Source organism: Manis pentadactyla, chromosome 1, assembly GCF_030020395.1.
Source record: "Manis pentadactyla isolate mManPen7 chromosome 1, mManPen7.hap1, whole genome shotgun sequence".
Classification (NCBI taxonomy): Eukaryota; Metazoa; Chordata; class Mammalia; order Pholidota; family Manidae; genus Manis; species Manis pentadactyla.
Window position 1 is genome coordinate 210,898,395 of NC_080019.1, and position 18,554 is coordinate 210,916,948.

Below are 18,554 nucleotides of genomic sequence, written 5' to 3' on the forward strand. Positions count from 1 at the left end.
GATAACTTCTCCACAAAACCAAATTTGGGTTTGAGACACAAACATAACATCATCATTTTTAGGTTCAACCGGTGAGGTAACAGGCAGATAGACAATTAGTAAGATATGAACAAGATATAAACTATACCTGGACCCGCTGATCAAGGTTACTTCCATCCTTAAAAAGAATGAGTCTGGTCTGCTAAATCCTTCAAGTACATTCTAACAGTAAGCCCACAGGTGGGCGAACTGGGATAATCTTTCTGAAGGATAATCTGGCAACGTCTAAAAAAAAACTGTTTCAATGGACACAAATATGACATAACGATTCTATTTCCAGGAATTTCTCCTAAGAAGATAAGTTGGCGCATGTACCAGGCCATAACTTTTTTTTTTTTCAGAATGGCAAAAATTGTCAGGATCCTGAATTCCAGCCCCTGCACAGGGATTGGCTATCCAACATTACACTACCACCAAACAGTGGAGTAATCGTGCAGCCACTAAAAACGAAGATAGAGATTCCTATTTATTCACAACATCTTAAGTGAACAAAACCAGGTTAAAGAAAGAGAATATGCTCCCACTGATACTTTAAAATGCAGAAATACTACAATAGATACGGGGGTGGGGAGGTGGGGAAAACACCAAATACAAACCAAAGTTATTTTTAAAAAGGAGTAAGATTTGAGGATCATATTCATTTTTTCCCCCTTTTCCTACTCATGTATATTTTGGAATTCTTTTTCTTATTAATACTCGTATGTGTTATTTCCTCAAAAACATAATCATGTCTCTGTGGCAAGTAGCCTGAATTTTTAACAACCCATCTGAAATGTGTTACCTTTTCAATATTTAAAAATCCTAATAATTGAAATAGCTGTTGCTCTTTCTCCTTACTAACTGGGTAGAGGCTGTTTCGAATTTCTAAGGAAAAAGATCACACTTTATGCTATGGTCTCTATTCACCATTGTTCACCAAGGACTATTACCATGTTACCTAAGCAACACCAAGATCAACCACATTATAGCTACCCACTATTTTATTTCAGAAATAGAGAAAACATTATTAAATTACTACAGAAAGGTCATTGGAACAGTGGGGAAAGGCTGTTTATTTAAGGTCAACAAGCTCTGAATTATGTAATGTGACACTGAATTAAGGCTTCTGAAAACAGACAATACAGGACCCAGACTTTCTGAAGACAATAAAGACTTGTCGCTCTTCTGGTTCTTCTTGCTTGTCAAAGCACATCATTTCTTAGAACCAAAATAATGTTAAGTCAAAATGCTGTCAGGAAATGGTAGTCAAGGCCTGTAGAACAAATCATGTGATTTGTGGGTAGAGGAAGCTCATTTTGCCAAAAGATTTGTGGGAAGTCATGAACCAGGAGAGCTAGAATCCAGTTTTTCCTGTAAAAAGAATGAACATACACAGCATCCAGCCACTAGATGTCATTCTCCCTCAGAGTGCTCTTTATATGTTGCTTATCCTAGTCCAAAGGAAGTCAAGCGGTCTAGACAACTAATTCCTTAAATGGCATTAATTTAAAATAATCTGACCTTTGACTGGGGGGCTGCATAGCAGTTGACAAAAATAAAAATGAAAACCCACTAGAGACTGGCCATCAGCCCCCAATGGCCAGCAGCTGTCCAAAATACAACACTTTAATGACTATACTATAACATGTAGATGACTTCCAGACAGCAGGGGAAGAAAGGTCCAAATAAGCGGGAAAGCAGGAATTACACAAAGTCAACACTTAAAACCTCAAAGTTGCATCAGTAATCCTAAATCAGGGGAAAGCACTGGTTTCCTTTTAATTTACTGAAAAGCATAAACAACATGGAAGAGATAATTCATTGTCCTTTTTTTTTTAATAAGAAGTTCAGAGTTCTTGATCACTTTTAGGACTGCATTTTTCCAACTGTGGGTTTTCTTTCACAGTTTATTCATGGGATGGAACGTGAAAAGAAATTGCTGATGAAATGTAACACATGTATTACAAGTTGTAAATGGATGATTAAGAACCCTGTCCAACCTGAGCCATCACTGTGCTAATGTTCACTGTATGTTTTAAATTTTAATTGAATTAGTTGCCAACATTTTTTAAAAGCTGAGATATTACACATAAAAGCATGGAATTTTTGCTTCTCTTGTGGAATCAGCTCTTGGCCCACCTTCCCACACACAACAGCAGGGAGTCCACTCTGAGTCTACATGCGTGCATACTCCACTGAGCAACCGGGCCCACCAAGTCCCCATTATACCAGCTGGCTTCCTGCTCTGGCCAAAAGGAATCTGAATTCACCTCTGCTATAAAAAGCATAGGAGAAGAAAGGGCTTGAGATGTACTAATGAGATCTCATTGGACAGAATGATTTCACTCCAGAAAAGGGAAGGCAGGACTACTAAAGCCATGCACTCCTTCCACAGAGATAACTCGACAGGCATAGTTCTCCCAGAAATATGCAGGACTGGGGCCCCTTGCCCACTCATTCAGCTAGATTCCCATGCTCCCAGCACAGACTTCAGGGGAACTGTGGGTTGTCACAAAGCTTGGGGGAGGAGGGAGGTGCTACTGAGATTCAGGACACAGGGCCAGGGACGCTGGATGCCCTGAAGTGCATGGTGCAGTCCCCGTACCAGGATGAAGCATTGTTCATCCAATACAATTTTATGTCTGGCTGGACATGCACATAGATTAAAAAGCTGCCTGCAATTTTGGAGCTTAGCCCCTAACTCCACTTTACATATCAACACAAAGCACATTTTCACATGGCTTAATACTACTATGAATACATTTTACAAAAACACAGATGTTACTTAATAAAGGAAAGAGTGTATTTTGAATTCTTCATAAAATTACCAAGAGCTACTGACCATTTTGGAAAACCATATCACAGAAAACATGCTTTCTGGGTCTCCAGTACTACACACCTACATCAAATACTGTCTTCGGCTGCCTCGTTTGAGGATTTTTCACAGGCAGGGACAAAAGCATTTACTTCCTTGTGGCCTGTAGAGTGGTCATGCCTGGCATTAGCTTACTAAGTATACAATTGTATAATTTATAACTTTCCTTTTATTTTTCCTTTATAATTCAGTTTTTATAATTTGGTACCTTGGCAGGGTATATTATTTGTGAATTTTATTTCCTGTTCATACAGTGTCATATTTGCTATTAAGAGGGAGAAGGGGTTCTGCTGAGGTTGAGAATGTCTGCCCTAAAGCAATTAAAATAAAGATGTAATTCCTGAACTCTTCAAAACAATCTTGTTTCTGTTGTTTCTTTTTCTACCGTGACTCGCACAGATGCCTCACAATGAGGCTTGTCACTTCCTCTTCCTCCAGGAAGCCCTCCTTGATATCACCCCAACCACCTTACTCACAAAGATGGATTCACCCCCTGTATAGCAGACTACAGCTTCTACAGTTTTTCCTGTAATAATACTTGTGTCTTATCACTACATTTTTATTCTTTATTAACTATTAAGCTCTCAGAGGGTGAAGACTCAGCTTTATCATCTATCACAGAGCTCATTCATTCAACAAATACTTCCTGAGCAACTACTATATGCCAGATACTATTACAGGAACCCGGGATACAGTGGTGGAAAGTCACTGCTCCTCATTTCGTGGAACTGTCATTCTCGTGAGTGACCGATGAGAATTAATGTATTCTTAATTATACTTAAATATAATTGCAATTATACTTAAATATAATTGCAATTATACTTAAATATAATTGCAGATCATAGTCAAAGCTGAGAAACCTATAAACAGGGTGCTGTGATGGAGGAAGGCAAGCAGGACATCGCCTTAGGTCAGGAGGTGGAGAAAGACCTCAGTGAGATGACACTTACACTATGATGTAAGGATGCAAAGGAAGATCCAGGAGAAGAATGTTCTAGCTGGAAAGAATTGAAAACGCCCAGGTCATGAGACTGTTCAGGGTCTGTGGTGCTCAAAAACCAAGGAACGGAATGAAATAGAACCAGTGTGGCTGGAACATAGTGAGTGTGGTTCAGAAGTCTCAGAGGGGACAGCAGGGTCCAGTAGGCACAAAGTCCAGGTATCCTCTTACATACATCAGGAGTGACTGCTTGTGTGTCCCCACACCAGAGGATAAGCTCACTGAGGTTAGGAGCTGGTCTTTTCAACACACCTGGAGCACCTCACTGTCATCTGACACAGTATGTACTGAATAAGGGAGTCTCTTCACATGACCCCTACCCTTCCAAGTGTGGCTGGTGGTTACTTCACCATATATATGCATCAAAAACAGAGCATGATGGAGGAGCTCCACAGTGCTCACAGATATTCTGCATCTTCAACTGTCATCACTAAGTACCAAGAAAGATCTTATTTTATTAAATATTTGAGTGCCTGCCCCATGTCGCAGGCATGAGGGATACAGCCACAAGTGAACCTGACACAAACTTCTACCCTCGGGTCATTTCTATTCTAGTGCGGATGGACAACCCATAAACACAATAACCTAGAAATATGATCATAAGCGCCACTGAGAAAAATAAAGCAGGACTGGGGGTAGGGAATGGGTTGCAATTTCCATACTACTACATTGGATATACATCATGTCCTTCTTCTGAAACACCCCAAAGAAGTTCCACACAGATTAGCCTCACAGAAGAATTGTCATTGAGACACTAGGTGCTAGAAGAATTATGTCACCATTTACAGATGGAGAAACAGGCTCAGAGAGGCTCAAAAACTTGCTTATGGTCACACACCCATCAGCAATGGAATAAGCACATCTCCTGTATGCCAACTAATGGTCAAGATAAATATGATTATAATAGCTAAAGTTATTAAGGACGTATTATGCACCCAGCATTGTCCCTATGTCTTTTAGGCTGCTTTTCATGTAATTCTCTCCTGATATATTCAATGTGTAACTACCTCCTGATGCAGATGTAGCATTTCCATTTTACAAGTAGGTAATGGCAAGGTAACAGACCCTTACCTAATTACTTAAATAAGCAAGTAGTTACAAATAGCTATGTAACTTCCCCAAGATCCCAGTTAGCAGTGGGGCCAGGATTCGCTTCCAGAGCTTATGCTCCCAGCCAGCACTTTACCCAAAGCCATCCTGGAAAGGGAATGGCTGAGAAAAAATAACTCTCAAGACATCTTGAGATGATGGTGACCCATCTCTCCTCAGGGTCAGCTCCCTTTCACCCCTTTATTATAGAACAAGGGAAAGCTGGTACCCCGAGTTGGAGCACTGCAGCACTAATCCCCCCAACCCGTAACATTCAGACACAACCAAGTGGCCGCTCATGAGTCACTCTGCATGGACAGGCCTGGCTCCATACGTACGTGCAATTTGTTGAGCAGAACCGCATCTGTTGTACTGTTGGCCCCTGGCTTAGCCGCTTTCCAGAACTGCTTCTGGGCAGAGTAGCGATTCATAGGACATAGTTTAAAGAGGCAATCTAGGAGTGAACAAACAAAATCCATTACTGAGAAAGTAGATATGTTCAATGTAGGAAGAAAACATTCCCCTTCTATTGATAGAAGGCATTATAAACTGTACATAAGCATAAACGACAAGTTACAAGACCCTTTTACAAACTTCTCCTTGACCTTTAATTCTCACCACCACAACACAGGGTTACAGATGAGGAAACCCAGGCTTTTGGAAAATAAGTGAATTGTCACATAGCCTACTGGTGGCAGAGCTACAACTCAGAGTCCAAATCCAGGGCTCTAAATCCTACCCTGTCATTTTTCTCCTTTCCTTTTTGATGGACATATATAAACATGAGCATCCTAACTGGATGTAACAACACACAGGAGCATTTTTGCATATAAATCCAGCTGTCTTCATTCCAACTACATTAAAAAAAAATACTCAGGAGCTTATTTGGAGGGACCCCTAGGAGTGTCATGTACAAGATGATTCCCTGGGGAACAGACAGGAAGTATCTGACTTGCACTGAGACCATCCATGCCCTTGCCCCTCACTCTGTAAGACAAAAAATCATGATGATCTCGCTGGATCTGAGAAAAAGTCACTCAGATATTAAAAATTCGAAGGAAGACCATTGAAAAGGTTGTCTCTAATGATAAACTCTACCCTCAAGCTTCTATGGGCCTTATGGTATCAATTACATGATAACCATAGTTAACAAGGCACTTATTGTGTAGTCTTAATCTTTTTCATCAACATTTTCTGACTTGTTTTTATAATGAATTCAATATTTCAGTACAGTCACATATCACTTTTAAATACATTTCCACATAGTTTCAGGGTATAGTTGTCAACCCTTTTTGACAGGGCTGTGCCATCCAAAAAGACTAGAAATAACTTCTCTAAGAAACTGGTATTAGAAATAACCCTCACTCCCTAAAAAGTTTACATTTTGACATAATGGGTTTTCAAATGGTCAGTGCTTACAGAGTGAAATTAATCAATTTGGAATGAATACCCAGATTTGGAAAAACTGTACCCTGAGCATAGATCAGAACAAGCTTTAAAGGCAATTTAGTCTACTGGCTATACACTTCTTATCTGTTCACTCAAACAGATTTCCTTATAGGACCCTGAACAAGTAAATGCCCAACTACTGTCTTAGCCAAATAATTATCTCAAAGTAAGAAAAATTCATCTGCTGTCAAGTACATAGACATTAGGACTTTCCTCTAATTCAGATGACCCTTTCATCTAGTTGGATCAGTGAATTTTTACCGAATGCTGCACCACAAATACTTGACATTGTTTAGAAAAAAAACAAAAAAAACCAAAACATTTAATTGTAGAAATAAAAGGTACTCCCCCCTTTCTATACTCTCCTTCAGTAAATATTTCTATCTAGTCACAAGCAGTTAGAATGTAAAAAGAAAACCACTGATCTCCATCTTTATCAAGAATACAACCCCTCTATGAAAATTAGTGCATATGAAAAGATACTATCTATGTCTTTAGAGAACACAGGACATAACAGGAAACCTATTAGAAGATAGGCTGCTTTCCCCACATCTTATGAAAACCACAGGTCATTGTCATTTACTGTAACAGTGGCAACCTACTGACATCAAGAGACAGTTTTTCTACTAGTTTGACACATGTGAACTCTCCATTCACCCCAGGAACAATCAAGCAACCATGAGACTACTGGTCGCAACTAAATGTCCTATCTTTGACCCAGGACACAGAGGGGCATCTAGGCTGGGCAGGGATGACTTCGTCAATAATCACATGAATTAAAACAAAAAGAACATTGAAAATATTTAAGCCACCAGTATTAACATTGGACAGAGGATTGACTTTATGGACCCAAAAGGGCAAAACATTTCAAATTGCATCAATAAGATATTGAGAGTAAAATAGTCCTTTTTTTCCTCCAACACACTTTCTATAATGATAGCTAAGTGGTATGCATCCAAAAAAAAATCTGTGTAAATCTATTTTGAGAATAATCAGGCTGGGTTCATAATGCCAAGGGATTAATTAACAGGCAGTGGTAAGTACCATTCTACAAGTGTTCATGGTGCAGCCAAGTCAAGCACCCCACTTAACAAATGGGGCACAACATAATGCTCAAAACTCCAGAAACTTTCCATTCACCGAAGGGGAAAGTGTGAATTTAAGCACTGTCAATCCAACCAAAACTTTGCTAGAACTTCCACACCAACTATTTCCCTTGGGCAAAACAGAGCATTGCATAGGATTAAGTGTATTTACAACCAAGCACCTATGTAAATACAAGACATGCTAGCATGCCAGTACCAGAACCAAATTAGCCTTGCTGATTTTGTCCTGGCTCCCTGGTTGCTTAGCAACTGATTCAAAGTGAAAATTAAATTAAGCAATTCAAATGTGATGTTAAAGTAACGTTCCAAATTTTGCAACTCAGTGGCTCCACATTGCCCTTTGCTATTTGGATGGCACAGCAGGGCACAATGAAAGTTCTGCTGGACCCTACCACTGTGCTAAGTATAGAAACACACACATATATATATAGGAAGTTCAGTGTGAGAATATATGTAATACCCCTTTGGGAGAAGGTAATATGTGTGACTATATACACATGTACGCATACACCACCCCACCCCCGACACACAGAGTGGTTAATCTCACCCCAAAGAAATACCACAATGAATATCTCATGTGACAAGGGTTATTTCAAGCCTTTGAAGAATAAACTATATTAAGCGTTCAAAAAATGTCTTTGGAATATTCCTAAGCTTTAGTAGATACCATGCTGGACTAGCAAAGGAGAAGTTAGCTGAATGGGAGAGTGTTACAGAGCTGTGTGGGTCGAGTAGGAGAACGAGAACAGGCCCGAGGTGATCGTCCATGGTTTAAGCAGCATTCCGGAACTCGGTTGGAGGGAGAACACTCAGTGCTTAGCAGATGCATTAGCTAGGAAATGAGGACTTGGGGTGCACAGTAAAGAGAAGACAGAGGCAAGAGGAGCCACAGGTGGGCTTGGAGCCCCTGGCAATAGATCCCAAGGGGAGTGAGAAGGCACAGAAGCTGGCCTCAGAGGGAGTCATATCAGGGACCAAGTCAGAGAATAAAGGCTGCCAGCACAATGGAAATCCTGCTATCTCCATATCGACTGCATACCTGGGATTTTGAACTCCAGAATGTAAGGGTCCTAAGGGCAGATATTTTTGTCTGTTTTGTACCCACTGGTAACCCAGGGCCTGTGGGTAGAGTAGGACCATCAGGAGAGTGCTGAATTAATGATTTAATCACACTGTAATCTCTAGGACTCTGGAAGTGATAAGCAATATGTCCCCTAAAGACAGGTCCAGCTCTCAGCCCCTAGGCATCTATTTGCAGATTCAGTCACTATTTATTAAAGTGTCTACAGAGTGTTGGCCACAGTATTGACTGCTGGAAATCCAACAGTGAACGAGACACACAAGTTTCTCAACACTACCCTTGTGACAGGGAAAAATTAGTCAAAGACTCCAGTCTTGCAGGAAATCAAAAGTACCACAGAAGTGAGAGCCCTGTCTTGGCACAATACGGCTGGTGCAGAGGAGCAGCGCTTCATACAAGGTCACCAGGAATGGCATCCCCAGACCTGTGGCAATGACTGGACAGATCAAGGAGGAAAGAGTCAGGCCTGATAAACATCTGGAGGCAATGCCTTCCAGGCAGAGGGCCCAGCAAGTACAAGGGCCCTGAGTTGGAAGAAAATCTTGACAAGGTTAAAAATAAAAATTTTTTACAAAAGTGACCAGAGGGCAGTAGGCAAAAGAGAGTGAAGGGAGATGTGGCTGGAGAAGCAGACAGAGGTTGCATCCTGCAGAGATGTGCAGAGCACTGTGAGGCATTTGATTTTTGTCACTTGGAAGGCAGAGGGAAGCTACCAAAGGGCTTTAAGCAAAGAAGGACCTGGTCCAGAGTAGGTTCCTAGGGCAGCTTTCTTTTTCGTGATGGTGCCTCCTAAGATAGGGAAAGGAATAGAAATCAAGAAGCTTACTTTGGCCCTGCTTAGTTTGAGATGCCCATGGAACAGCCAAGCTGAAATGCTGAGTAGGCCATCCATCAACTAGCAGGTTTAAATACGGTGCAGTCAGTTATTTAAGGGAATAAGGGGTGGGTGGGTGGAAGAGGAGAAGGATGGGGGAGCTGAAGAGAAAAGCTGAGGAAGTCAGTACTACATATGTGACTAGTTACCCCCTGGAAGCCAGGGAGATGTATCCAAATCTTGAGGATGTGTTAACTGAGGCTTACAAAAGTGAACTGGATTCAAAGTTTTCACAGGGCAGAATAAAGACCGTTCCTCTTCTTTTTCCCTACCCCCCACAAAATATACCCCAGAAAACCCCAACTCCATCTCCTACAAAATGCAACTCCCATCTTCCCAAGTTGCAATAGAAGATGGAAAGAGGATGGGGGGGGGGTGGACTAGATGGAAGGAGGTAAGTGAAGCCTATGTGTCTGCCCAGGGGACACAAGCGAGAGGCGTGCCAACTCGCCCTGTGCAGCCCCAGCCCCGCAAAGGTCATCAGGGCTCACCACGGGCCCAAGCTGGGGCAGGGCCGAAGGGCTCCAGGGGCTGAGCACAGCGGGGCAGACCAGGAGGGGCAGTTCATCCCACCCGCCTGGCACATGGAAACACACTGAGGCCTTCAGAGGGAGAAAAGACTCTGTAAATGCTATGAAAGAGCTGTGCAAATAAAGAAAAATACGATTATTACTAACTCCAGGGGAAAGCTGCATATTAAAATCTAGTATGTCTTTAGTTCAACAGTGAACAATATTTACACAGTCATAAAAGTCTAAGACTGAATATTAGTCTTGCCAAAAATAAAAAAGGAGACAACTGTAATGGGAGGGTGGACAACAAGCAGGAAGCGTTAGAAAGTCAACCGCATCTGTAATAACAGGAAGTCACAGACGATATTTAAAACAGATTAATCCGAAGACATCAGGAGACACATCATCTAGAAATGCAGTGGTAAATGCCAGGTAGAAAAACGTTAAAATATTTTAAATTGTCTCTGGAAAGCTGTAAGACATAGAACTGTTATTTTCAGTCTACATATTATCACTATTTGACACCTTTTTTTTTTTTAGGTGAATTCATGACACATAAAATTAGCCATTTTAAACTGAACAGTTAGTGGCGCTTACATACTGACAATGTTATACGACCACCTCCATCTAGTTCCAAATCAACTTCATCATCCCCCAAAAGGAAACCCTGTATTTATGAAACAGTTCACCCCTTACCCGCAATATTTCGTATTTTGAAGGATGGGCACAAGACAATGGAAATATTTAAAAATTTTAAACAGCCTTTTTGTACTCAATGACTTTTCAGCTTTTATTCCGTTATCACTGTAGTACAGAGAGACAAACGGCAACAAGCCGGAAATGCAGAGGACCGGTGGGATACTGGAAACTCTCTCCTGGGGATGGGTGCATAGACTGATGGGGTTAACTATGGACGGCAAGCTGGCATGAGTCAAAGTAAGTAGACACATAGAACCTGGAAGATGTAATCCAGCCATTCTGCTACTGGGCACCCATTCTAAAGAAATCTCTCTCACATCTCAGACCCCCCACTTCCATATGGAGGAGGACGTTCTGGGGAAGAGATCCATAAGAAGACGCACCTGCTCTTGGCCGCGCTGGCCTAGAAGTACGACAAACTTTGCACTCACGGGTCATCAGTGATACCAACCACATGACCCCATGGTACAAGGAGCTAAGAAATGTAGTTCAGAGAGCACCCAAGAAGAAGAAATCAGTTTGCTGGGGACCTAGCCAACCTCTGCTCAAGTCTGTCCTTCAAGTTGTCAACTGTTTATTTCACCATCCACGGGCTGGTGATGGAGGAGTTAACTAGGCAAAAACAGTCCCTTATGTCCCAGAATTTGAGCTCTTCAAACCTGCCTCCGTGATCATTTTTTTAAAATGTTTCAGTCAGCCAGCATATATAAATGCAATTTTATACAGGGAGAAACCAACGGGGGATTTACAGGAGCAACAAATATGGAAAATTTAAGTGTTGATTTTTCGTATCTTTCCTTCTTCTGAAAAGGTAAGAGGTAACAGAATAACAATTTCAGAAAGAACAGACAATATGATTAAAAGAGAAGGAAGAATATAGTAATTGCCCACCAAGGGAGTTAAGATTTCAAAGAAACAATGAAAGGGAAATACAAAACAGCTGTGTTTTTTAAGGACTCTCCCAACTCAAACTTCCAAGACTGAAAGTAGCATGGGGGTAAGGCTGATCTGTTTATTATTCTCTCCCCACTGCATTCAGTGAATATGGGGCCAGTGAATACATGCATGGATAGCAAGGTGGAAGAACACTCTTAAGATGGCAGTTCACAAAAGAAGAACCCACTCACATTTCCAACAAAAGCCTCCCTTGAACAAGTAATTAACTCCAGTTCACTAAAACAGGAAACTAGTACAACACATTGTTGTGTCTGCTGCATGCTAATTGCATTTCCTAAGCCATGACAGGAGCCCTTTGAAGTTAAGTGACATTCTCCAATTGGGACTGCCAAGTCAACCTTCCACTACCTGTCTACAAAAAGCACATTGTTATTAAGAAAGAATGGAAAAGAAGGTGATTTTTTCTCACTTTGGCGACCAGGTGTTTTTTCGAAGTAGAACAATCAGGACAGCTGTTTAAAGGTACAGATTTACAAGTCATAAATAAGCCTGAGGGATTAATGCATAGTACAGTGAATCGAAGCAACCACATTGTATGATCATCATCAAACTTGCCAAGAGACTAGAATTCAATTATTCCAAGCACTAAAAATAAAAGGATAATGATGTAGTGTGACAGGGGTGCTAGTTTTCATCACGATGGCAACCATATTATATACTATATAAATGTATCAAATATGTTAAATACCTTAAATTTACACAGTGCTATATGTCAAACACATTTTAATTTTGAAAAATACACATTAAGGGGAAAAAAAGAAAGAAAACCCAAGCTGACAATACCCAAGGCTGCTACTTTCTGCCTTTATCATCTTTCCCGGGTGCAGGCCCATCATTCACAAACACTAACAGGAAATGCAAGTGTAGAAAGTGCTTTTTGACCGAAGTTAGCTTAGCCAATTACATTTTTACCCACCTCTTTGCACGAATTATTGAATATGGATCACCTTTAACCCAGAGACTGACAGTAAAAAATTAGTTAGAAAGTCCAGTTCTCCTCCCACGAAAGAAGACGGAAGAGCCCAGAGTTCGTTTCAGCTGCAGCCAGAACACAGACATCTGCCTACACCTGGACAGTCAGATGCCCTGCCCTGGCCTCTGTATCTGGACAGATGGATTCAAAGACCAAGAGCCAGTTAAGGACTGCTTGTGACAGCAGAGTCACAGGGCCACGAGCATTATGGATAGTCTGTCAACGAGAGATGACAGGTCACTGGGCCAGAAGCAGTGTCCCTCTAAATGGTCCCTCAGTAAGACCCAGGCTGCACCACCACACCCGCCCCCTTTGTGCCTAGCTTGAGTTGCCTTCCTATGGATTCTTGGGACTAGCTGATATCCTCCCAACAGTTTGCTTTTCAGCTTTTGTTAGTCAGTTGCTGTTGTTTACAACCAAGAATCCTAGGTGGCTATTGTGATAAAACATGTCACCCTTTGCTAGCAATGGACATCACCAAAGAGAATCCGCCCCCCCCGCTCCCGCCCCAAAAAAGAAACCTGGAGACAGGGAATCTGGAAACCTGGGTTCCAGCCCTGGCCCCTCTCTAGCTGAGCAGCCTTGGCCAGGTTACTAAAGCTCTCTGTGTCTGCATGATTTTCTCTGGCAAAGGGATCATCCCTAAGGAGCCACAGTACTGAGATCCGACGAAGTATGTGGAAGTACACACTCCATGTCAGGTAACTCACAGAAAACCCAGATGTGGATGTGCTCAGGTCTACACGGACCACGATCCGGCTGACCGGATTCACACCTCAGCTCTATCACGTTAGCTGTATGACCTTAGGGGAGATCGTCTCATCTCTTTGAGTTTTTGTTTCTTGCCTATAAAAGGACAATAACCACAATGGCTAACTCCTCACAAACTCATTTAAGATATTAACTACCTCACTTAAAGCACTTGGTACAGAACCCGCCCCGAGTTGACACTCCATAAACATCAGCCATGAAGGGAGGAGAGGTAGGTAAACAAGTTGTGTATTCATGCACACTGCAATGGAAACAAACTACTGTTACACACAACAGCAGGGATGGATTTCACAAGCAGTATTTTGAGTGAAAGAAACCAAAGCGAAAAGAGCCCATTTATAGTGAACGAACCCATTTCTATGATATTCAGGAACAGGCAAAATCAGTCTATGGAGTCAGAAAAGTGGTTGCCTTTGGTCAGGATGGTGGGAGGGCAGGGGGATAGTCCCTGGAAAGGGACACTTTCTGAGGTGCTGGAAATGCTCTTTATCTCAGTCTGGGGGGGACTCATGTGGGTCTACATCTATGTGAAATTTCATCAAGCTGTGCATTTAAGGTTTGTGCACATACCTCTATAAAAGATGAAATTGCCATAGCAGCTGTTCCCACAAAAAGGAGAATGAAACAAATTTTCGCTTCATGTGAAAGGTTAACAGTAGTGCCTGATTTCCGTCACTGGGAAAACATGCTTTGTGTTGTCAGCATTTGGGGGTTGGGTGTTTGCTGGTCTAAATGGACAGGAGGAATGACAGAAGAGGGAGCAATTACATCAGTGACTCCCCCAAATGGCCTTGGTTATTTGCATTATGCGCAGGACGCTCCAGGCAGCGCATTCACTAGCCCAATGTCTAATGCCCAGAACAACTTCCACCAAGGCACGCTTTTCTCCCCCCGCTGACTCCCTGGTTCTATCCAAATAACTTGATGCCATTAATAGGCAGCAGTTTAAAAATGTAGACTGTAATAACATGCTATGCTGATAGCTGCTTCGAAAGAATCAAGGAGAGGGGAGTAGGGGGGTAGAGATGAAACAAGATTGGCTGTGAGTTGATAACTGTTAAAGGTGGGTGTTGGGTACATAGAGGGAGGTTCATTATACCGTTACTCTCTCAGCTTGTATATATACATTTTATGTAACAAAAGGTCTTTCAAATCGTCTACGAAATTTATTTTCAAAGTATGAAATTTTTATAAAAAAACCAAACAAGTATTCACCAAGTTCAAAACAAGGTTATTTTTCTTTAAGTCCTAACTTTTTTCAAAAAAAAGATAAAGAAAAGAAACCTTGCTATATATGTAACCTGGTCCAACTGCCTGTCTCCATGAAAACCAATATATTCTGGAAAGAGGAAATAGCTAGATGGACTTCTCAAGTGAAAAATACAACAGACAGGAGTGCACAACAAAATGAGAGAGGATGCCCTGCTGCTCTAAGTTAAATCTGTGAACAACAAATACCACCACGGACTTTGGGTGAAAAATGAAAAAGCTTTCCTGTATAAAACTCTACATCCTTAGCACCCCTCAGAGTTCAAGGCATCAAATTTCGCTGTATGTGGTCCTGGTTATTCAAGAAACTATAGCACCTATGAACCTCTGAGGATATGTCACATCTTTTACAGAAAGGTGTTCAGAAGGTCTGGAATGTCTGCTCTGAAAGGAGTTACGTAAGTTATTGGGTTGGTCATCCTGGGGCCCTTGGAGAAAAATTATTTTTCCATCAGAAAATCCTGTTACACAAAGCATATGTAGCCTATTTCTCTTGAATTCATTTGATTTCTCCTTCATTCAAACATTTCTTAAGCCCTGCGTACTAGAGATAAGGAGTCAGGAAAACCTGGTCCCTGAGCATCCGCAGGGAGACAGATCAGCCAACAGGAAATGCCAGGGTGTTTGGAGCAGAGGGGCACTCAACCCAATCTGGGCAGACATGGGAGAGGCAGTGAGAGAAGGCCTCCTCAAGAGAGCTTTGCAGGGTCTAGGGCTTAAGCGAATGGGTGGGGGAGGAAGAGGGATGGACAATACAGAAAGAATGAGGCTCTACAGAAGCCTGTTGCATTATGCACAGCACATCAGCCCCAGAATTAACTTACTTTTCTGAGAAGTGGGTCAGACCTCCTATTACAGCCCATGGTCCAGAAGGAAAGGCTCACACAAGCCAGCCGTCCCCCACCCTCCTCCACCTGGGGCAACCCAGTGTCTAAGGCAAGCACTGTCGACCGAGCAGCACCCTCATGGCTGGTTTGCACCCTTTTTCCATCAGCAGACGAGAAGGCACACGGATGCCAGTGATCAGACGGAGACACTGCCCTATGTCTTTCTCTGTTCCTTTCCTTCCTGGCCTCCACTGGAGACCTAGTCACCCAACTCTGAGCTCCTCAGTCCTTCCTCCCATCCCGAGATTTCCCAACCAGTCCCTATAATGTGTGAGTTGGGCCACTCTCTCCACATATTTTTTATTTTTTTACATATTAAGCATACTTTCAGTGAACAGATTTCTTCCAAAGAGGCCCTTTCATGACCCTAACCTATCAAAAAGGATCTAATTAAACAAATTGAGACAAAGACATCATATATTTTCCCTAAAGACAAAAGTCACTTTCTTGATTTATTTCATGACGTGTTTCCTTTCCTTAATTTTTATCTTAGCAGACAAACATAGCCCACCATCAAACAGCCTTTTAAGTCAAAATATCTGCCAAGAACAATGTCAATCTTTCTCTTTCCCAGAACATCTACCTGAAAGATACAACACATTCCCATCCAAAATAGTGGCATATTACAACAGAGAGTCTCCAGGAAGGCACTTCAAGAATGACCCTTTCCGTCCCAAAAGGTGATTCTACTAGGGTTTCTCAATGCCACTATTAGCATCACCTATAATTATTTATGGGGGCCCTCTGGTGCCTTCTAAGATGCTAGCAGCATCCCTAGCCTGTACACTTGTCAGTAGCCCCTTATACCCATTTCTTACAATCAAAAATGTTTCCACGTGTTGCCCAATGTCAGGGGGTGGGGGCTGTGGGGCAAAATCATCGCCCATTGAGAACCACAGGATTAAACCTTCCTTCTTGAGATTCAATGCCATGAGATTACTAAAAGTGACAAGATAGCCTGATAAAGACGAGAGAGAGAGGCAGAAAGCATCTAGACACTTCTGAATCATGTCTGGAAAGCAGCTGCTTTGTTTGCTGTGCTTGAAATTCCACTTGATGGCTGGAATTCGCTTTCTAAAACTGACTCCCTTGCCTAGGATCCTTCGTCAGGTTCTCAGCCCAGGCTACTCTTCAGTCACACGGGAAGCTTTTAAAACAGTGCCCTGGCCTCTGCCTTGGAGATTCTAATTCATGGGCGTGCAGGTGGGGCACACCAGTGTTTCCCGCCTCACCTCCCCAGGCGACTTCAATTGAGAAGAGCTCCTTTAGAATTTCACATCACAGAAGGGTCATCAAACTTAGGAGTATGCCCTCGCCAGGAGATTTATTAAAATACACATGCCTGGGTTGGAGGCCTAGGAATCCTCATTTTTGACACATTCTTCAGGTCATTTTAACATGAATGGCCCTGTGGGGGAAATAGAACTTTCTGACCAGGATTCTCACCTAGTCTTAGTAGCACCCACTGTGTGCATAATAAGAGCATGTTTGCACATTTACAGGATGTTTACTAGTGACAGAGCAGCTGGTCAGTCACAGAAGCACTGGCCCAGTGGAGAGGTACAGAAGAAACACCCATTCTTTCCTTCCCTCAGTTCCTGATACCTAATTGGTCAGGCATCCAAGAATCACTGGAGACCTGCACACAGAGTCCCTCCCAGTGCTAGGGGCAGGGAAGTGGTGCCATGGACAGATGTGAAAAAGCCGTGGAGCCCTGGTGCCCCTGGAAAATTAAGCCCAAGCGTGGGAGCAGGGAGCTTGGAGGACAGGGAATGAGGAGAGACTGAGACCTACTGCCAAGAGGATTAAGTGTGTGCTGGGGAACAGAACCTGTAGCCAGCCTGGCGAGCACATTCAAGCCAGCTGCATGTGCCAAGTTGCCTGTGACCACCGTGAGAATAAACGTGGTAACCTCTTTACCCCAAACTTCTTGCCCTTGCCTTTATTCGGTCTCATCAAATCCACAAAGAACTTGCCCAGGCGGGGAAACCCCTCCTCCTTGATCTACAGGCCCCCACCCACACTGAGAAATACTAACCTGCAGAAAAAAGAAATTCTAAAAACAGCACTTCTCCAACTTTAACACACAGACAAATCATCTGAGGATCTTGTTAAAATGCAGGCACTGATTCAACAGGTCCGGGGCGGGGTCTGAGATTCTGCATTTCTAACAAGCTCTCAAGCAATGCAGAAGTCCTGGTCTGAGAACCAACGTGCATAACCAGGTTCTAACAGATATGAGTCACTGCCAGCAACTTGGATTTCCAAGTCCTGTTGGTACATATACCAAAGAGCTTAGCAACAAAAACATTCAGATGTCTCAGATGTTCGGGTGTGGTAGAAAGAATGCTAGCTAGGAATGTGTGGCCCTTCCTATGGGCCATCCAACTCTCCAGTTTCATTTATCTACATTGTTCCTCCACCAACGTCCTGCTCTGGTCATTCCACCCTACTGACAGCTCTCACAAACATGCTCCATATGTCACTCTTCTGTACCTTTACCATGTTGTTCTCCCTGCCAGAAATTGCAGTCCCACATCACCACTTGACCACATCATTACCATTTTCTGCCCAGGCCACTCTTCATCTATCAGGCTTTAAGCACACCTCAAAGTTCAGCATTCTGGGGAAAACCTTCCTGCCCTCCATCCTACCCCACCTAGCAAGCAGAGTCATTATGCCCCATCCAGGATTCTGAACAATGCCTTTATTCTAGGAGTGCCTTATGGTTTTTATATGGTATGTTGCTCATTAAGGACTTGCATGACTTAATCAGAAAATATCTATCTTCCACTGCTGTTTAAAAATTTAAGCAGTGAGGAAGGTTCTCTCCTCCACTCCTGGATAAAAAATTGGGCAAGACTCTGATAACATGAAGACAGTGACTACCCAAAGTTGTAACAGTGCCAATTCAAAAATTACATGTATCTAGACCCGTGAATTAATTAAACCTCCAAAAATTATTTCAAGCTCGGATTCCACTCCCCTGAATTC

General features: G+C 42.4%; 1 protein-coding gene across 8 annotated transcripts in view; it reads right to left on the reverse strand.

Moving 5' to 3' along the window:
- ITPR1 (inositol 1,4,5-trisphosphate receptor type 1) overlaps positions 1–18,554 on the reverse strand; it is a 308,099-nt gene that overhangs the window by 182,994 nt on the left and 106,551 nt on the right. For all 8 annotated transcript variants that reach the window (XM_057507152.1, XM_057507144.1, XM_057507135.1 and 5 more), the window contains exon 5: positions 5,321–5,436. In XM_057507152.1, the coding sequence (XP_057363135.1) occupies positions 5,321–5,436 (116 nt within the window). The remainder of the gene's footprint in view (positions 1–5,320; positions 5,437–18,554) is intronic.